The sequence below is a fragment of the Rattus norvegicus genome, chromosome 3 (genome assembly GCF_036323735.1).
Source record: "Rattus norvegicus strain BN/NHsdMcwi chromosome 3, GRCr8, whole genome shotgun sequence".
NCBI lineage: Eukaryota > Metazoa > Chordata > Mammalia > Rodentia > Muridae > Rattus > Rattus norvegicus.
The window spans coordinates 129,564,801-129,586,125 of NC_086021.1; the positions used below are offsets into that span (position 1 = coordinate 129,564,801).

Below are 21,325 nucleotides of genomic sequence, written 5' to 3' on the forward strand. Positions count from 1 at the left end.
AACCCCATCCCAAATAAACTAATAAAAGGGGTCGGCAGGCCATTCCAATTCAGTCAGAGCTTGTCTATCTCTTAAGCGAATATGATCAAAGCAACTGACAAACTGTCACGGAACCTGCCCGATCTCTCTCTTTGGTCTTGCCTGTCTTCTCCAGCTCCTGAACTCTCTTCCTCCTCCTCCTCCTCTCATGGGCTCTGAGTCCGTTGCTAGCATACTAACAGGCCCAGAACTCTTGGTCTGCTGCCATCCTGGGCTCACTGAGCGAAGCCAAGTTGCCTGACTCTGCCCCCTGGTGGCCTGATGACCCAGCTTCATGGAGGTAAGTTATTCTCTAAGAACCCAGCAAGTCTCCCAGACACAGGGTGGAAAACAGGAATGGGGTATTGACTGTGGATCAAGAAGAGAAATCAAGGAGATATTTAACATACAGCCTTTACCTTCTATACTCTCTCTATGCCTCTGGATAAACAGAAATTAGAGATGTGGGTAAGAAAGTAAGAAAGTCCACCATAACTTTTTGAAAATAATTAAGATAAACATCATACAAAAGCTTACCTCTTTATTAATATAACTTTATTATCTTTAGATGAAAAATTATTAGTTATAACAGTTTTTCATACTATAGGTATTGGTATGTTATATTTACAACAGAGGTACAGTTAAACGTTTTTTAAAATTACATTTAAAAATTATTTTGTGTACGTGTGTGGATGTGCACATGTGTGGAAGTCAGAGGACAATCTGCAGGAGTGGGCTTACTTCTTCCACTATGTGGATTCAGGGACTGAATTTGGGTCGTCTGGCTTAGAGGCAAGCGTCTTTACCTGTCAGCCATCTCACCAGCCCAGTTAAACGTTTTAAATAAACACCTTAAAACTAAAGGGGCTGGAGCGATGGCTCAGTGGTTAAGAGCACTGACTGCTCTTCCAAAGGTCCTGAGTTCAAATCCCAGCTACCACATGATGGCTCACGACCATCTGTAATGGGATCTGATGCCCTCTTCTGATGTGTCTGAGGATAGTGACAGTGGACTCACATAAATAAATATATATGTTATATGCAAATAAATTAATGCTGAGTGGTTGAGGTACAGATTTAGGATTTACTTATGTAGATAGAGGCTGAACATGAAGTCATGAAGTCACTCACTTGTTAAGAAGAGAGTATAGAGCTAGAAGAAGGCCAGAGAAGATACTGAGGATAGAAAGAGGAATGAAAATTACTCATGGCAAAAAACCAAAACACAATAAACAAAACAAAAACCAGGGTAATAGTGCAATCAGGGCAAGGATAGAATCTCAGGAGTGTAGAGACCAAGAGCATGCTTAAGGGACAAAGGTTCAGACACGCCACAGCGAGGTTATGTGTTAGGCATAAGGATACACAATGAATCAAAGGACACTGAAGTAGTTAATGCTTGTTTTCTCTATAATTGTTGTGCTGCTGTTTTTTAAGACAAAGTTTTGCTGTGTAGCTCTGGCTGTCCTGGAATTTGATCTGTAGACCAGGATGGGCTTGAACTCATAGAGATCTGCCTACCTCTGCTTCCTGAGTGCTGGTATTAAAGGTGTTCGCCACCACCACTAGGCTATAATTGCTTTTTTAGAGTGTGTGTGTGACTGTCCATGGAGAACAGAAGATTTTGATCCCTTGGAGCTGGAATTACAGGGATTTGTGAGTTCTGGGATCTGAATTCTAGTCTTCTAAGGTAGCAGTAAGTGCTCTTAACCATGGAGCAGTCTTTCCAGCCCTGTTCTTTGTAACTCTGTCAATGAACTGACTCTACCTGCCACCTCTCCATTTCTTTTGCTTCTTGTTTAAAATGTATATGCCAGATCCTGCTTCTGCTGTCCTTCCTTCCTTCCTTCCTTCCTTCCTTCCTTCCTTCCTTCTGACAGGGTCTCTCTCTCTCAGCTCTTGCTGTCTTAGAATTTGATATGTGGACCAGACTGGCCTCCATCTCACTATGTTTCTTTAATGACTTCTTGTGTTCTACACTGTGTCACGGTGATCTTCAGCAGTTGTTCCTGTAGTTTGTTTTCAGATTCATGAGAGACTCTGGTTTGTGTAGTCATCTTTTGCATTAGGTAGCAGTTGCTGGACAGCCTGAGAAATGACTCAGAAGTCTGTGGTCTGAGAAAGGAAGTGGAAGCCACCTGGCATGGGCAGGCCTGACCCTGTAGCATAAACTGTGGGGACGGCAGTTATCGTAAACTAACACATTTGGTAGATGTTGAACATAAATCGTAATTTAAAAAGTCAACTCTACAAAGAATGACATAGAATTGTTTATTTTGTATATAAACATTGGCTTTGAGTCTCCTTTCCTATGGGCTGCAAAGAAACTCAATTCATACATATTCTTTGAGAAATGGCCCCACAGAGAGTATGATCATACAGACACGTGTGAGTGTCCAGGTGCATACGTGTGTGTGCTCACACAGAGGCTAGGAGAAGGATGTTGGATGTCCTGCTTTCATTACTTGTCTTGTCAAGGTGGTGTAGTACGCTGAAATCCACCCCGCCTCACCACAACTCTCTCCTAAACACATATACATGTGTACACACACATGCATATCTTTCCCTCAATGTATAGAAATGTTGGAAAAATGCTAGTGAAAAATTAAGTTTTTGTTTTTGAATGGAGAAATAATAAAAGCAATGGTTTCCCCTTCAAAAGAACCTCTCTTTCTTTGTAATCAAAACTGTGAGGTGCGACCCACGAGTGCTGGCAAATGCCTGTAACCGTAGCACTTGGAGGGAACAGGCAGGAAGCTTCTGAGTGTGAGGGGAGCCTGGGCAATAATTTGAGACCCTGTCCCAAACAAACAACTCAAGGAGAATGAAAAAGACAGGAAAAACAAAAAGCAAAATGCCAGACAACCCCTTTACGACTTTAAGAAGCTCCGGTACCAGCTTAGGAAAGACTACAAAATACAGTAAAGGCCAAACAAAATGTGTGAGGGACAAGGGATGCAAACCTTGCATAAAGACAGAGTGACACCATTTTCCAAAGGAAGTGCTTCATCCTACGAGGCAACAACAAACGACCATGAGAACAGAAAAGTTGCCTTCCTAGATCCCCAGTCACAAAGGTGCAAGGTGGAAGAAGGCAGAATCCACCTGGTGGGGAGGTGGAGTGGATGAGACACTGATCCTAGTGGGGAGAGCTTATGTGCACATTGTTTCAAAAAAAAAAATGTAGGGGTTGGAGATTTAGCTCAGTGGTAAAGCGCTTGCCTAGCAAGCACAAGGCCCTGGGTTCGGTCCCCAGCTCCGAAAAAAAAAAAGAAAAACAAACAAACAAACAAAAATATGTAAACCTCAATTACAGACCTGCCTCCTTGTTCGTGTAAGTCTTTTCTAAATAGCCCACTGGGGAAGAACTCACCTCCCTCACTCATATCTGAAGAAACAAGGAAACTGGGGTGGAGGGAGGGCTCAGTGCACAAAATCCTTGCCTAACTGGTGAGCTCCAGGACAATGACATGCTGTTCAAAGAAGGTGGACTGTATTCCTGAGGATGACACCTAAAGTTCTTCCAGCACCAGCACCCCCATCCCTCCCAATACACACAAAGGAAAAGTTAGTGGCAATTATAAAATAAGAAAGGGATAAAGTTTTTCAGAGCAAAGAAAGAGAGCCGCGTGGTCCTGGAGAGCATGAATAAGGGAATGGGAGGACAGCAAGGCTCTCCAATGCCCGCCCATCTGCGCCCAGTGGGTGTTTCCGGAAAAGAAACTGAAAGCACAGCATGGTGGCTCCTGTCCGGTTTAACCCCAGTCCGGAGGCTGGGGTTAACACAGTGGAAGGCCGGAGCTAGGGCAAGCGGGCCCTGGGTGCTTATGAACAGCAGTTCCACGGCTGCTGCGACTGAAACAACTTTGGTGGCTCTTTATCAGGTAATAGCCTTGTGTAGCATACAGTGCAGCATTCTTGTTCACGATACAAATTCAGGCTTTGGAATCAGAGGTCATTCATGTAACAAATTATTTTACAGTGCCCACCCCAGTAGCATTTAGTGTATTTGCAATGCACGACAGTCACCTCTTCCTAAAATGTTGTCATCCCCAGAGGAAATCTCTTTTCCTCTAGGCAGTCACTCCCACCTTTCCTTCTCCCATGTGCCCTAGATGTCTCTTATGTATTTACCTAAGTTGGATATTTTATATAAACAAAACCATAAAACATGTGATCTTTGGTATGGGCTTGTTTATCTGTTCTGGGATTATTTTGTGGTGCTGGCGATTGAACCCAGGCTCTTACTAATTCTAGGCAAGTACCCTAACCACTGAGCAACACTCCCAGTCCACCGTAATGATACAGTGTGTATGAATGTGGGATATGCTCATGTATGCGAGTATACATACGCATAAGTGTGGATGGGGAGGTTTGGTTGCCTTCCATCGCCCTCTGCCTTATTCCCTGAGATGGGGGTTTCCCACTGCTTTCTGGCTAGCCTAGTGGCCAGCAAGCCCCACAGATGTCCCCGCCTTGCCAACACTGAGGTTACAGGAAGACATAGTCACACTTGGTTTTTTATGTTGCTGTGGGAAATCTGAACTCAGGTCTGTATTCTTACACAGCAAGCTCTTAACTGAGACATTTCTTCAGCCCATAGGTTTTGTTGTGGTGGTTTGTTTCTAATTTTTGCTTTTTTTTTGTTTGTTTGTTTGTTTTTTGAGACAGGGTCTCACTATATAGCTCTATTTGGCTATCTAGGAACTCACTTTGTAGACCAAGCTGGCCTCTAACTCACAGAGATCCTCCTGCCTCTGCCTCCTGGTTACTAGGATTAAAGGAGTGTGCTAACACCACCTATGTTTAACTTTTTGAGGAAGTACAAAAATGTTTTCCATTTTTGTAAAAATAGCTATACTATTTTACAGTCTCATTAGCAATGTGCTTTATAAAATGTGTGTGGATGTTTTGCTTGTACATTTGTCTGTGCACCTCATGTGTGACTGGCACCACTGGAGCCGGAAGAGGGCATGAGGCCCCTGGAACTGGAGTTTTTACATGGTTGCGAGCAGCCACGTGGATGCTGAGAAGGAACTCAAGCCCTCTGGGAAAGCAGCAAGTGCTTTTAACCTCTGAGCCCGCTCTCCTGCCTCCAGCATGTGCCTTTTAAAGTTGTACCAATTCGAGTGTGAAGTCATATTTCGTTGTGAGATACAGTGAGAATAATACACTCAGAAGTCTCAGGTGAATTTCCCTAATGACTAAAGGTATTAGACTCTTCCTCAGGTACTGACCGCCTGTCCGTCTTTGTTGGACGAAGGCCCATTCAGGTTATCTGTCCATTAAAAAATAGCTGTTAATCTTTTTTGTTTGTGTTGTGAGAATTCTTTTATTTTAGACTCTAGGCCCTAAAAGTACTAGAATTTTCAAATTATTTCTTCCTTTATGTAATCTGGCTTTTATGTTGTAAAAGGGAAACTAAACTAAAAATAGTTTTTCTTTCTTTTTTTTTTTTTTTTTTTTTGGTTCTTTTTTTCGGAGCTGGGGACCGAACCCAGGGCCTTGCGCTTCCTAGGTAAGCGCTCTACCACTGAGCTAAATCCCCAGCCCCTAGTTTTTCTTTCTTTATATTTTATTTTGGTCTTGTTTTGTTTTGCTTTTTTTTTTTCCTGAGACAAGGTTTCTCTGTTGTAATCCTGGTTAATCTGGAATCACTTCTGTGGACCAGACTGGCCCTGAACTCAAAGATCTGCCTGTCTCTGCCTCCAACTGGTGAACTAAAGGCCTGGACCACCTCACCCAGCTTTATTTTTTATTTTACTTTTTTTAAAAAAAGAGTTATTTATTTATTTTATGTATGTGAGTCCACTGTCGATGTCTTCAGGCACACCAGAAGAGGGCATCGGATCCCAATACAGATGGCTGTGAGCCACCATGTGGTTGTTGGGAATTGAACTCAGGACCTCTGGGAGAGTAGTCAGTGCTCTTAACCACTGAGCCATCTCTCCAGCCCTATTCTTTATTTTTAAAATATTTAAATCTTATGTGTATGAATATTTGCCTGCACACATGTATGTGTTCTATGCACACACCTGATGCCCACACAGGTTAGAAGAGGGCAGTAGATCTGCTAATAAAGTTACATAGGATTGTGAGCCACTATGTATGTTCTGGGAAACAAATCCAGGTCCTCTGCAAAGTAGCAAGTATTCTCAACTACTGAGCTATTTCTCCATTACCTGTTTATTTTTAAGACAGGGCCTCACCAGGTAAGTTGGACTAGTTGGTCTACATAGTGACCAGTTACATTCCAGGCCAGCTATATACAATGCGGGGATCTGTGTAGTTGTCTGGTCTGGAACTCATATATAGCCAATGGTGACAGTGACTAACAACTGGTCCTCCTGTTAGCTACCTCCTGATAGCTATGACTATAGGCATGGGCCATCCAGCCCAAGCAACATCTATGGTTCTGCCATCAGTTAGTCCTCCTGTGTATCCCTGGCTGTCCTGGAACTCACCTGTAGACCAGGCTGACCTGGAACTCAGAGATCCACCTGCCTCTGCCTCCTGAGTGCTGGGACTAAAGACATGTGACACTACCACTTGGCTTCTCTTAATCACGGCAATGGTTTCTATTAAGAGTTGATGTTCCGGTGCTGGAGAGATAGCTCCTGGATTAAGAGGATTTACTGCTCTTGCAGAGGACCTGCCCATATAAGTGGTTCAATGCTGCTTGTAAACTGCAGTTCCAGGAGGTCCTGTGCCCCCTTGGGTTCCTGAATACGTGAAGTGTACATAGATAAAGGAGGACAAACATACATACACATTAAATACACATTACCAAAAAATCTCAGAAACTAAAGAGCTGAATTCCTGTTTTGCCAGGTTTCTCACTGTGTATTACCTACTATGTGTAACCCCTGACAGTCACTGTCGGATGGAAACACTGGAGCCAGTCAGAGCCTTTGGCTTTGGAGAGACAACATCTTGTTTCCAGGAAAGCCTAAAAGGCACTTAAGCTGCTCCTGAAAAAACTAGGCCTTGCAAAGAGTTTAGGGTAAAAGCCTTCCTCACCTGATCATGTGACTCAAGCAAGGCAGCACTTGAAGGGCTATTTCACCTCAGAGCAGATGAGGTTGCCTAGGCTAAGCCTCAGGTCTCTGAGGGTCAGGTCACACTAGGCCCAGATTAGACGATAGCCTGCAGTGGTGTGGTGCCACTCACTGGTGGCCGCTAGTCACCTCCCTTCTTAGTCTGTTTTCTTACTTACCTAGCTTCATTATCAGGAGAACGCTAACTTCATATAAAGGGTCAACAAGTACCACTCTATTTTCTGGGTGAATTTGAGAAGGATTAGTAGTAATCTGTTAACTATTTGATAGAATTAACCAAGGTCCTGGGTTTTACTTTGTTGAAGTTTTAAATTTATTATTTAAAAAATGTATTTACTTGTTATAGAGATGTTCAGGTTTCCTATGTCTTCTTGAGTCGGTTTTAGTCGTTAACATGTTTCTAGAACCATCTCTGTTTGTAACCTAGATACAATTGTGTATAGTAGTGTCATAAGATTTTTATTTATGTGAGACTTGTAATAAAACCATTTCAAATCTTAGTGATTTCTTCTTTTATAATTTAACTAATCAATTTTGTAGATTCTCTACCCACTGAGAGCATTACTTTTATTTTTTAGGCACAGACTAGCTATGGGCAACGTTCTTGCCTCAGCATCCTAAATGTGATATTACCGACATACACCCTCATGCTGTCAAAGCCAGCAAACTGCACTTTGGGTCTTGTTGGTTCTACTGTTCTCCGTGGCTCTCACTTCCACTGTTTTCTTCCCTCTGCTAGCTTTGGATGTGGTTTGTTTAGTTTGTGCTTTCCCACTTGATCTGTAAGGGAAAGTTAGGTTATGTGTTGTGTTTGTGTATTTACTCACTGACTTACTCTTACGGTGCTGAAGGATCAAACCCAGGGTCTGAGGCATGCTGCGCACATCACTGACTTGTGTTCCGAGCCCATTTGAGAGCTCACAGGCTGGATCCTTTCATGTTGTTCACGTGGGGCTAAAATCCCCAGGCTTAAGTAATCCTTTTGTCCCAGATCTCAGGTAGCTGGAGGTACAGGCACATGTTGGGCACAGAGCTCTTTTTCTTCGTGTTGATGCTGTTGGCCCTAGGGACTGAGCCAAGGGCGTGTCTGTGTTAGGCAAACATCAGTGTTCCATGTCAGAGTTCACAGGGACACACTTCAGGGACCCAAGCGCAGCACTGCAAGGTTTGGTACGCTGCATTTTTTAATTCATTTACCTAAAAGTGTTTTATGACTTTACTTCTTTGACCCACTGGGTGATTAAGAGCACGTTGTTCAATTCTTACAGATTTGTGGGTTCCCCATTTTGCTTGTTTTGCTTTCTAGTTCCATTCTGCAGTGTCTGAGAAGGCACTGTCGTAGCCATTGTTATATTGCTGTGAGAAGTTGTCATTTCCATGACAACCCTTACAAAGTAAAGCACTTAACTGGGGCTGGCTTACATTGAGAGGTTTGGTCCATTTTTGTCGTGGCAGGAAGCATGGCAGCACGCAGGCAGATAAGGTGTGAGAGGGGTGGCTGAGAGTTCTCTATCCGGATCTGCAGGCAGCCTGGCTTGGGTCCCTGAAACCTCAGAGCCCAACCCCAGTGACACACTTTCTCCAGCAGGGCCGCTCCTCCTAATCCCCCGTGATCAAATCTATGAACCTGGGGCCGTTCTCATTCAAACTACCACCACACACTTCACATGACCTTAATCCTTTCAAAAGCACTGGGGTTTGTTTTGTGACTTAACATATGGTCTGTCTTAGAGAATGTTCCCCGTATATCTGAGAATAGTGTGTAGTCTGACGTCAATGGAACCATAAATGTGTGTCCAGGATGCCCCAGGCACTGCATTTCTAGGTATGTGTGCTACAGAAGGTAAAAGTAACCAATGAAACAGGAACTCGAAGTAAACCTTTCAGTGCATAACTGGAGAAGATCAGTAAAGAGAAGAATGTAGAACAAAATATGTATCTTTGATTGATTATTTTCTTCTCCCGCTTTCAGTCTGTATTAAAACTTAAAATAGTGCCACAGACTATGATGTTGGGAAACATTAAATTCACTGTATTGGTTTCTTTTTTAATTTAATTTTTATTTTATTGTACTTATTTTAAATGATGTGTATGTGCGTTTGTCCAAATGAGTGCAGTTCCTGTGAAGGCCAGAAAAGGGGGTTGGGTTTTCTGAAACATGAGTCACCGGCCATTTTGAGGCAATTGATGTGGGTGCTGGAAACTGACTATGGGTCCCCTTAACTGCTGAGCCATCTCTCCAGCCTCCATTGCATTATTTTCAAAGAAGTGATCATGGCGCTTTAGCTGGATCGATTCTCGGCCCCTTTAGGAGTGGAGTCTATATTTCTTGTGTACTGAACTGGTCAGTAAGAGAACTTTAATTACTTTTATTCTTTCCCAAAGGTATCTTCTAGGCCCCCCTCCAACTTTGATCCAGGCAACTATGTTGAAGTGAGTGATCCGAGCACCCACTTACCCTCCAAAGTGGTGATACAGGATATTACCACAGAGCTGCACTGCCCGCTGTGTAACGACTGGTTCCGAGACCCGCTGATGCTCACCTGCGGCCACAACTTCTGTCAAGCCTGTATTCAAAACTACTGGAAGATGCAGGCGAAGGAGACGTTCTGCCCCGAGTGTAAGATGCTGTGTCAGTACAGCAACTGCACGTTCAACCTGGTGCTGGAGAAGCTGGTGGAGAAGATTAAGAGGCTACCCCTGCTCAAGGGCCATCCCCAGTGCCCAGAGCACGGCGAGAACCTGAAACTGTTCAGTAAGCCAGACGGGAAAATGATCTGCTTTCAGTGCAAGGATGCCCGGCTGTCCATGGGCCAGTCTAAGGATTTCCTGCAAATCTCTGAAGCCGTCCGTTTCTTTACGGTGTGTGAGCCTTGGGCCTTATGGAATTCCTTAGGAAAATTCTTTTAGAGGGTTTCTTCTTTCTTCTGACCTAGTCCCCTTTTTTAAATAATGAGGAAAGCTCAGAGTCCTCAGAAATACAATCTACCTTGGAAAGTTATTTCTCTAGAGATGCTGCACAGGAGAGGAGCTGTAAAGGAGCCATGGCTGACCCCTTCAGTCACACTGGGTAAACCATGAACAGATAGGCTAGTGTTCCTGTTATCAGAGTGTCAACTGAGCACAACAATAGACAGAGCACATGAGAACACGCTACCGAGAGCTAAAGCTGTCACGTTTGTGATTTCCTGAGACATGAGAACACGCTACCGAGAGCTAAAGCTGTCACATTTGTGACTCCTGAGTGTTGAGGATTTCTGAGATGGTCAGGGGATACACAATGAAGAGAACATGTGGGACTAGAACTGGGATCCATTTGGAAAGGCGGAAGGTAAACAGAAGCGTTCCAGTGGGTAAACAGCACAGCCAGGGTGGAACTGCAGAGTTGCCATAGCCCCCCCCCGCCCCCCCGACAGGATGGCAGAACTTACCTGCTTCTGTGTCTTAGTTTGCTGACTGCTTTAGTTTCAGTGGTGCTGGGGACTGAACTCAGGGTGTGGTCCACACAAAACAAGCATCGTGCTATTGAGCTACATCCTCAGCCCTGGCCACAATTCTCGATGGACAGGAGTATGACACAGTGGAAAGGAAAGATAGTTTATAGCAAGAGCATACGTGAGAGGATACGGACTTCTTAAAGAAAATATGAGAGAACTCCAGAGAGTAGGAGACACTTAGTTTGGGGTTTACTGCTGTGAAGAGGCACCATGACCAAGGCAGCTCTTATAAAGGAAAGCATTTAATAGAGGCTGGCTTACAGGTTCAGAGGTTCAGCCCATTATCATGATAATGGAGGAAGCATGGCAGTGTCCAGGCAGACACAGTAACGGAAGAGCTGAGAGTTCTCCATCTTGATCTTCAGACAGCAAGGAGAGATTGTCCCACTGGGCATGGCTTGAGCATAGATGAGACTTCAAAGCCTGCCTTCACAGTGACACACTTCCTCCAACAAGCCCACACCTATTCCAACAAGGCCATACTTCCTAATACGGCCACTCCCTATGTGCCAAGCATTTAAATGTACAAGTCTATAGGGGCCAAACCACCAAAGAAGGGACACCTCGAAGCTTATTTATTTCCCAACACACTGTGTCTTTGTAGCTGTCCTGCCCACTGCCCTACCACAGGTATGTGGGCATGACAGGTTCTTTCCTCCCACAGTGTAGGTTCTGGAGACTGAACACAGGATGATAAGCTTAGCAGTGAGTGCCCTCACCCACAGAGCCTTCTTACCCATCCCAGCAATAAGCTAACCTGAAACGCAATAGTTCCTTATGTTAAAATTTCTCTGTTCAAACAAACACTGGTGTCTTCTATCCCCTGGCAGAATCTCTTCTGGAGCCAGGACTGGACTCCCCATCTTGTCATTTGTTTAGCCTGCCCTGCCCACACCTACCTCCTGTGCTGTTGTTCACACAGGCCCTGCCCTGTCCCACAGATATCTCTGTTATAGGTATGAGTGTACATGCACGTAGAGGCCACTGGAAAATCCTAGGGTGTTTCTCAAGTACTTGCCTACCTTTTCTCTTTTTTTCTTTTTGAGACAGGACTTCTGACAAAAACCTGGGATTACAGATTAGGCTAGACCAGTAATCTGGCCAGCAAGTTCCAAAGCTCTGTCTCTGTGTCCCCACCGTGTCCCCAGCACTGAACAGAAGGGTAAACCGCTATGCCCAGCCCTGTACTCAGGTTTGTGTGGCAGGCACTTTACTGCGGAGCCATCTCCCCAGCCCCAGGGTGTGCTTTATGTTTTTATTTTCCGAGTTGCTCTGGGTTAATTCTATTTGATATTTGCAGGAGGAGCTTGCTATCTATCAGAGCCAACTTCAGACAACCCTGAAGGAGCTTCAGTCTCTCAGAACAATGCAAAAAGATGCTATTGCTGCTTACAAGGTGAGGGGCTTATGAAGTATTGCTGGAATATGCCCTTCCTGTAACTCCAGCTATATGGATATACTAAATGGTACCTGGGCTATTAATGCTATTTCACTACAGGTTGGAAGAAATATATGGTGGAAAAGGTTCCCAATAGTTGATCACTTGAAGAGATTACCTTTTGTTCTAACATGCTGAGCCTTTAGATGGTCCAGTCGCTAGGTGAACATTGTGGGATTGATGTCTGCTTGGTCTTCCCCTTCATCTATGGCAAAATAAAGACTTTACCAGTAAAACTTGGTTTATAACCAGGTACCACTGAACCTGGGTTCTCATATTATATCCTCCCATCTGATTTATCTTTCTAAACTGTTTCCAAAGTTCACAGAGCTGTTGCTTATACATGCCTGCCCACTATAGACTTCACAGGAGCACCAAAAAAAAAAAAAAGCACTAATAGTAAAAATTAGGTAAACCAGTCTCTAGGCTGGGAGCTAAATTGGAAGTTCTGGTCCTTCATTAATTACTCTAAGTATCTGGAAAAATATATATCCTCAGGAAAAGAAAGACAGATGGAGTTCCTCATGCATCCAGATAATTTTGTTCAATTTCCTAGTTCACCTGCTATAGTCAATATTTGCACATTCAACACATACTTATTGAATGGGTCACTAAGATTCATTCCCACCCTAGAATCCAAGCGTGGGAGACAGGTATTAAATGATGCCACCAACACTAATAAAATAACAACAGCGACTAGTACCATAGGAACAGCTACTAGTACCATAGGAAAACTCAGCAATGAAGAGAAATCCAAGAGGAGAACCTGAAAAAGTCCCTTGAGCTACAGATGTACTCAGTCGGCAGAGTACTTGCCTAGCATGCATGAGGCCCTGAGCTTTAGAGCTGGTATCACATAAACTGGGCATGATGGCACACACCTATAATTCCAGCACTCAGAAGGTAAAAGGAGGATCAGAAGTTCAAGGCATCTTTGACTACATTTCTAATTTTAGGCTAGCCTGGGACACATAAGATTCACTGTAAAAAAAAATTTTTTTTTTGAGGACTGTAGGATGAATATGAGAGAGGGGTCCTGGAGAAGAGTGTTGAAGGGAGAGGGAAAAGTCTGGAAACAGGATGTTAGAACAAGTCCAATAAAGCCAGAGCACACCAGGCAAGGTAACACTAGGAGGCAGAAACGACCCAGTCATGCAGATCCTTGTATGGAAAAAATGAAGTGCTTTTAACTTGGTCCCGTGACGTGAAAAATAAAGATTTGTAAGCACTCCACAGTTTCATTTCGTTTTGAAAGTATCTGATGGCCGTGTGGAAAATGGCTTAGAGAGACAACAGCAGGACCATATGGTTCGAAAACTTGCAGGGCAGCATGCCAAGCGCAAAGGTACTTGATACTATACAGAGATAAACAAGAACATGTGGTGTAGGGAGGAAATTCTATAGACGCGATGACTGATTGAATATGAGGAGTGAACAGTGATATCAGGCAGCATTTGGGTTTAGAAGTCTGGAGTTCAAAAGCTGGAGAAAGCTGGAGGATCAAAAGCTGCAGCTGGATGGATATTGCCTGGGAAGTGTGCAGTGAGCCTAGGATAGAACACCAACTGATTTTTAACATTTAAAGCTTGTTAGACTGGGAAATCATGAGAAAGGGAAACTGGAAGTACGTGGGTTGAGAGAACGATGGAGGTAAGGCTACCTTAAGGGTGCAGTAATGGTTGTCCATGGAATCTAAGCCATGTAAGACAAGCCGTGAAGACAGACACTTATGGATAAAACAGAGAGAGTCGATGTTGATGAATTGATTAGTTTCTTGAAACAGGGTCTGTCTCTCCAGGTAGCTCTGGCAGCCCTGGAACTTACTTTGTAGACCAGGCTAGCCACAGACTCATACAGATCATGCCTGCCTGATTCTCTGAGTGCTGGGATTAGAGCCAGGCACCACCATGCCCAGGATGAACACAAATGTTCACTGAGATCCAACAGTGCTGCAGCAGGGAGCAAGTGAACTTGGAACACAAAGTCATTTCGGAAATGATACATTTTCTGGGAATGATGAAATTCCATATGTTGTTGAAAATGAGTGGTAAAAGCTATAAGTCATTGGAAACATAGAAAATGAGGAGCCAAGAAACCAGGATATAGATTGTTCACCAGGAAAGAAGCTGTGTGCGTGCACGCATGAACACACACACACACACACACACACACACACACACACACACATACACACACACACACACTGCAAGTGCAGCAACTTTCAATTTTAGTGCTTTGTACATTGTTCATCATGTACTCATGTACTGTTTCTTTTTTTTTTTTTATGTACTGTTTCTTTTATGTGGTCTTGGCAAAAGGAGTAGTTTTGATTTTTAAAGGATAGGTCTCCCTGGTCTAAGAGCATTCTTCAGTAGATACTGATTTGCCAGTCTAGGAAAGTACTGTTAGTATTCATTTTAGGATGTTTGATGGACTCCACAACATTATTTATTAGAGCACAGGTTATCATCCAAGCACTGAAAACAAAACCAACCGTCCTACACCATTAAACTAGTTGGGAAAGAAGGAACAAGCCCCCCAAAGAGCTTTATTTGGTAGAACTGAATGTTGATGGTAAGCAGCCATTTGTGTGGAATTGCCCAAGGTATGTGGTGTGGTGTAAGCCCATCCCCAAATGCTAGTCTCAGTAGTAATCGTGGTGATGATTATGGAGGTTTCCAGGACAACAAGATACAACTGCAACAAAACCTTTCCTTGGAGTTTCTAAAGCTGCATCAGTTTCTGCACAACAAAGAAAAGGACATTCTCAATGATCTCCGGGATGAGGGGAAAGTCTTGAATGAGGAGATGGATGCGAATCTGAACCAGATTCAGGAGCAGTGTCTCCTTGCCAAAGACATGCTGGCGAACATTCAGGCACGGATGGAACAGCAGAACTCCTTCGACTTCCTCACAGTGAGATTCTGAACACAATTGATTATGGGTATACTTGGAAGGAGGAAAGAGAAACTGGGAATGGGGGGTGGGTAGTGATGGAAGGAAAGCAAATCTTAACCAAGCTCAACCCACTCCAACCATATCCTGCCCTATCCAACCCAACCCAACCCAACCCAACCCAACCCAATACAACCCAACCCAACCCAACCCAACCCAACCCAACCCAATACAACCCAACCCAACCCAATACAACCCAACCCAACCCAACCCAACCCAACCCAACCCAACCCAACCCAATACAACCCAACCCAACCCAATACAACCCAATACAACCCAACCCAACCCAACCCAATACAACCCAACCCAACCCAACCCAACCCAACCCAACCCAACCCAACCCAATACAACCCAACCCAACCCAACCCAACCCAATACAACCCAACCCAACCCAACCCAATACAACCCAACCCAACCCAACCCAACCCAATACAACCCAACCCAACCCAACCCAACCCAATCCAATACAACCCAACCCAACCCAACCCAACCCAACTAACTGGAGTGCTTTTTAGGTTCCGTGGGAGATAAGTAGCGGCTTTTACTTTGTTCAGTGGAAGCTTTACTTTCATCTTCCTATGAAACACAATAGTACAGTTTTGCTACATGAATCAGTGTTTTCTTACTTTCCCATAAAGAACATAGAAGATTTATTTTTCAAAAATAAGTCTCTTATAGTATTTGTTGAGTTTTGGTCTTGCTGAAATTATAAACTGAGCTATCGAAAAAGCTTTTTGTCAAACTTTGCTGCCTGAAGTCTGACTTTTATAGCAGCATTGGTGATCACATCAGCACTCAGAAGTTTGGTTACCCTTGGCCCTGGGATCGCTCCTGATCTTTTCTTGTTGGAGTATTTGGAAGCACTCACTTTTTAATAAGTTGACCTTAACTGTGGGCTTCCTAGCTCTTCTCTTGTTTCCTATGAGAGTTGGAAGTATAGAAAATCAGAAGGTTAGCAAATGAGAGGTCAGTTTATCAAGGGTTAGACTGGGATGCTAATTAGCAAAGCCTGTAGAGAATGAAAACTGTTGTTGGTGATGGACTGGGGACCCTCTCTAAAGGAAGCCAATATTGATGATCAAACCTGGATGGTTACCAGTATAACCAGAGAGATTTCTAGAGATGATGAGCAGGCATCTGACTTCTCTGTTTCTTCTTTTCTCTTTTAGGACATCACAAAGCTCCTAGAGAAGTAAGTGTTTCTCCATGGTACTCTATCCCCTCCTTCCACCACTGGAGGATGTCTCAAAATAAACTATTTGTGTGTTCCTTACAGCATGGAGAAAGGAATGAAGACACTTGTACCCAGACAGCTTATCTCCAAAAAGCTGAGCCTAGGTCGCTTCAAAGGTCCTATCCAGTATACCATCTGGAGGGAAATGCAGTCCATTCTCTCTCCAGGTACAGTGGGGATGAGCTATTGATTCCTATGGCCCATAATCTATATTTCATCTGTGACCAGGGTTTTTTAGTTTGAGACAGGAAGGAGACAGAGTTGGGTAGAGTTTGGTCACAAAATTTTTTTCTTTTTCTCCTGCTGCTATGATTTAAGAATATGTGTCTTTGAACTAATAACATATAAAAGTCTGATATTAGAATTACTCCTCAGCCTATGATTTTGTTTGATCTATAAGGTGTGGAAGTAGTCACAATTTTATCCTGTTTTGCTACATCAGCTATATGAATTCTTGCAAATATCAAAGGTCTGAACAGGACAAAATAACACAAGTGGTATTATTTCAAGAAAAAGAAATAATAGTCTAGATAAGATGTGTATAAAATAAGAATTTAGATAGCTTTTACAAAATTTGTATAGATAATATTATTGTTTGTTATTAACCTAGTTAAAATCGTAAATATATCCCTGTTACATTTTTCAGGTGACTAACACTGAAAGAAACTGAAGTATAATCAATAGGGCAGAATCTGCCTATTTTACCTAAATATTCCCAGTGTACATGCTGAGTTTTGACAAACATGGAAATATCTCTGTGATCAGGATATAGATGGGGGTTGGAGAGTTGGCTTAGCACTGAGCAAACACAAGGACCCGAGTTTGAATCCTTAGTGCCTATGTAAAAAGCCAGGCATGGTGGCATACGACTGTAGCTCCAGCACTAGGGATGAGGTTGTAGGAAAACATAGCTCTGACAAGACCTGCAGGCTGGACAGTCTTGCGTGAATTCCAGATTCAGCAAGAAACCTGTTCAAAAACTAAGATACAGAATGATGAGGAAGATACTTAAAGTAGACCTCTGACCTCCACATGCACATGTATGGGCATACCTGTACACACACACACACGCCCACACACACACACTTCAAAGTTTCCACAAGTCTCTTTACAGTTAGTTCTTTCTGTGTAGCTCCAGTCCCTCCTGCTGGCTAATCTGCTTTATTTCACTTTTGATACATCTTTGCAAATGTTTGATTTAATGTAGATCACACATTACTGTATTGTGCGTCTCGACTCCTGTACAAAGCACGGTGCTTCCTTTGATTCACCTTTGTTGCACGTAGCAATAATTTGTTTAATGAATATATCATAATGTGTTTATCTATTCTCCAGGCTGATGAGCTTTTAGATCACACTTCAGGGATATTATAAATAGGGTTGTGTGGATCTGTGGGGTTGAAGATATGCCATTTAATTTTATAAGAAACTATCGATGCTTTTTCTTCCTCAAGTGGTTGAAAGCCTCTCCACGTGCTTCTTGGCCATTCCTAAGATATATTTAATCTTTTGACCATACTTTTGTTGATTGCTTTAACATTAAATTATAAGTGGACAATCCTTTATTAGCCATGCTTGTTAAAAAGGATTTAAAGAAACAAAACAAGACAGGACAAAACAGTGTGCCTGTGTATAAGTTGGTTTCCCTAAGTGCGGCTTTCAACAGAGGCCAGAAAAAGGTACTCGTTCCCCTGGTTCTGGAGATATGGGCAGTTGTAAGTTGTCTGATATGGGTGCTAGAAACAGAGCAAGAAGAAGTACTACGTGCTCTTAAGCTCTGAGCCATCTTTCCAGCCACAAGTTACTTTTTGGACGGTTTCTTTTGTTTGTTTGTCTGTTTGTTTGTTTTGGATATAGAATCTCATGTAGCCCAGGCTGGCCAAGAGTGCTTACGTAGCCAGAAGTGATCTTGAGCCCCTAATCCTGTTGTTTATACCTTCAAAGTGTTAGGATTATAGGCATTTACCTGACTTAAAACATTAAACAGCAGCCACAGCAACAGCAACAGCAAAATCAGGATCTCATTATATTGCTCAGGCCGGCCTTGAACTTAGGATCTTTCTGCTTCAACCTACTGAGTACCAGAATTACAGGTGTGTACTACTGCTCCAACTGAATTTTAATTGACACATTTTTGTATATATTTATAGGATACAATATGATATCCAATGCACGTATGCAACATATAAAAATTAAACCATAGTAAACAGAATTTATATCTCCTCAAACATTTATCACTTTTTGAGCTCTTTTAGTTGTATAAAAATATATAATAAAACCTATGGGGCTGGAGAGATGGCTCAGCAGTTAAGAGCACTGACTGTTCTTCCAGAGGTCCTGAGTTCAATTCCCAGCAACCACATGATGGCTCACAACCATCTGTAATGGGGATCTGATGTCCTCTTCTGGTGGCTCTGAAGACAACTACAGTGGACTCATATAAAATAAATAAATTAAAAAGAATCTGTGGCTGTAGCTCAGTAATAGAGTGCTGGCTTAACATGTATAAAGCCCTGGGTTCAGCACTGCCAACAAAACCAAACCAAACCACTGGAACATATATGTACATATAATATATAATAAATTATTGCAGATTACAATTACCATATTGGGATATTAAACTCTGAAATTAATATCTATCTCATTGTACTTTGGTACCTGTTATTCAATATCATTCTACCCTATTCTGTTTATATGAAGCAAACTTCCTTAGCTTCTACATATTAAAAAAATATCCATCTGTTATGGAATTCTATTATTGTAGACTACAATATAAATTAATTACTTTCAAATGTGAAATTAAAGGTTGTTTACAAAATATAAGCCTGGTTTTATCTCATTTATTTAATTACTTATTTAGATTTTTGAGACAGTGCTGTACTGTGACTTGCTCTGTAGACCAGGCTGTCCTCAAACTCAGAGATCCACCTGCCTTTGCCTCCTGAGAGCTGGGATTAAAGGTGTGGGGAGATCTTTTTTAAAGATGTATTTTTTATTATATAAGTACACTGTAGCTGTCTTCAAACACACCAGAAGAGGCCATCAGATCTCATTACAGATGGTTGTGAGCCACCATATGAATGCTGGAATTTGAACTCAGGACCTCTGGAAGAGCAGTCAGTGCTCTAAATCACTGAGCTGTCTCTCTAGCCAAGCCTGGTTTTATAATTACCAGATTCAACTGTCATAAAGTTACTTTGTTAGATCTCCATAAACATTTCTAATGCTTGCTCTCAGTGTCTGTATTATCTTGTCCCAGGCTGGTAAGCACATAATTTGTGGACTAAATTCTGAAGCGCAGTGGCAGATACCACTGCTTCAATGTCTCACTGCATGCTAAACCAAACACAATCTCTACCAGGTACCTCTTACCAAGCTCTAACAGATAGTCATTCATACACAAGCAACCACCTGTATTTAATCTACCTTTGCTTTCTCTGCGTACCCAAAGTGAACATCTCATATATGTTAATATCCCAACTGAGACACTCTCTTTAGACACTCTCCTTAGGAAGATTTCCTAGGGCACCCTCACCTAATTTTTATACTTTTGGTATTAGTAAAGGTTCACATTATTTATATTTTTCCTTCAGTAGAACATAAGTTACTTCAGAGAAAAGTCTGATTTTATCCTAAAGATAAAAATGTCTGGAAATAGCAAAATGGACACCAAGCAACAGAAAGTATGTGAGAGGGCTGGAGAGATGGCTCAGAGGTTAAGAGCACTGACTGCTCTTCCAGAGGTCCTGAGTTCAAATCCCAGCATTCACATGGTGGCTCACAACCATCTGTAATGGGATCTGATGCCCTCTTCTGCTGTGTTTGAAGACAGCTACAGTGTACTTATATATAATAAATAAATAAATCTTTAAAAAAGAAAGAAAGGAAGGAAGGAAGAAGAAAGAGAGAAAGAATACAAGAACCTTCCTGGCTAAGGGTTTGTGCATATGGGGAAAGAAAAGCACTATGGTGGTATTTCTTACTGTGGGACATTGCATTCACCTCTCCTCTTCCCTGCTATCTCATTTTCTAACCAGGCCCATCTCAACTAACTCTGGATCCTAAAACAGCTCATCCAAATCTGGTGCTATCCAATAGCCGGACCAGTGTGTGCCACGGTGATGTTAAACAGGTAATGCCTGATGACCCAGAGAGGTTTGATTCAAGTGTGGCTGTGCTAGGCTCAAAAGGCTTCACCTCTGGGAAATGGTACTGGGAAATAGAAGTGGCAAAGAAGACAAAATGGACGATTGGAATCGTCAGAGAGTCTATCATTCGGAAGGGGAGCTGCCCTCTGACTCCAGAGCAAGGATTCTGGCTTCTAAGACTAAGGAACCAAACGGATCTAAAGGCCCTGGATCTGCCCTCATGCAGTCTGAACCTAGGTGATCTCAGAAGGGTGGGTGTGTACCTGGATTATGAGGGAGGGCAGGTGTCCTTCTACAATGCTACGAACATGACCCATCTTTACACCTTCACTAGTGTTTTCCTGGAGAAACTTTTCCCCTACTTGTGCCCCTGCCTTAATGACGGTGGGGAGAATAAAGAGCCATTGCACATCGTACATCCACAGTGATTAAGTTATACTATTGTATAAATTCAGGGCGTTATTAAAGTATTGAAATAGTTCACCAATTTCACTGGACTCTCTTTCCAATCTATGGAGAACTCTGAAATAATGGAAGCAGGATTCACAAACCGACTTACAATTCAGTTTCCCACACAGATTTTGCTGGAGCCATTCAAGATAACATTCTGCTTCTCTGAGGTCTTCTAAGACACAAGAGTACCCAGAGTGTAGTCCTCATGTCTTGTTTCTGGAGCAAAGTGCGAGGTGATTCTGTGATGTTAGGAACCCTCTTCGATTGGGCCTGAAAGGTCTTCCTCACTGGCTGCCAGCATGATTTTAAGAGGATGGATTTTCACATCCGCGCTCTTACTCCTGTTGAATTATCTTTTTTCCCCCAGAGCTGGGATTTAATTATAAAATTCCACCTTGTCAGTTTTCTACAACATGTTGCTTTAAATTTGAAAATTTGCTCCGGCGACCTAAAGTGGAAAATGGCCCGAATTAGCTCATCATCTTGTCTTCCTGCAATCCTCCCAACATGTTTTTTGGCCTATT

The 21,325-nt window shown here is 42.7% G+C and overlaps 1 protein-coding gene across 3 annotated transcripts; it reads left to right on the forward strand.

The window, feature by feature from the left end:
• Window positions 1-259: 259 nt before the first annotated feature.
• On the forward strand, window positions 260-20,829 carry Trim69 (tripartite motif-containing 69). Of its 3 annotated transcripts, none has more exons than NM_001013160.1 (7): window positions 260-319; window positions 9,462-9,938; window positions 11,874-11,969; window positions 14,694-14,927; window positions 16,136-16,158; window positions 16,243-16,367; window positions 20,238-20,829. In NM_001013160.1, exons 1-7 carry the CDS (start codon window positions 314-316, stop codon window positions 20,774-20,776), a joined length of 1,500 nt encoding a protein of 499 aa, NP_001013178.1. In that variant the 5' UTR covers window positions 260-313; the 3' UTR covers window positions 20,777-20,829. The 3 variants fall into 3 exon arrangements, with proteins under 3 accessions (NP_001013178.1, XP_038960903.1, XP_006234918.2); XM_006234856.5 differs by lacking the exon at window positions 260-319 and adding an exon at window positions 360-3,902; XM_039104975.2 differs by lacking the exons at window positions 260-319; window positions 14,694-14,927; window positions 16,136-16,158; window positions 16,243-16,367; window positions 20,238-20,829 and adding exons at window positions 347-3,902; window positions 12,072-12,247.
• Window positions 20,830-21,325: the final 496 nt, after the last annotated feature.

Excerpts from the sequence above, each read along its gene's own strand:
- Trim69 (XM_006234856.5), top strand. The coding sequence starts at position 3,663 with ATGAATAAGGGAATGGGAGGACAGCAAGGCTCTCCAATGCCCGCCCAT. Across the intron at positions 3,903-9,461 it reads CTTTGGTGGCTCTTTATCAG|GTATCTTCTAGGCCCCCCTC; the intron begins GTAATAGCCTTG and ends TCTTTCCCAAAG. Across the intron at positions 11,970-14,693 it reads ATGCTATTGCTGCTTACAAG|GACAACAAGATACAACTGCA; the intron begins GTGAGGGGCTTA and ends GGAGGTTTCCAG.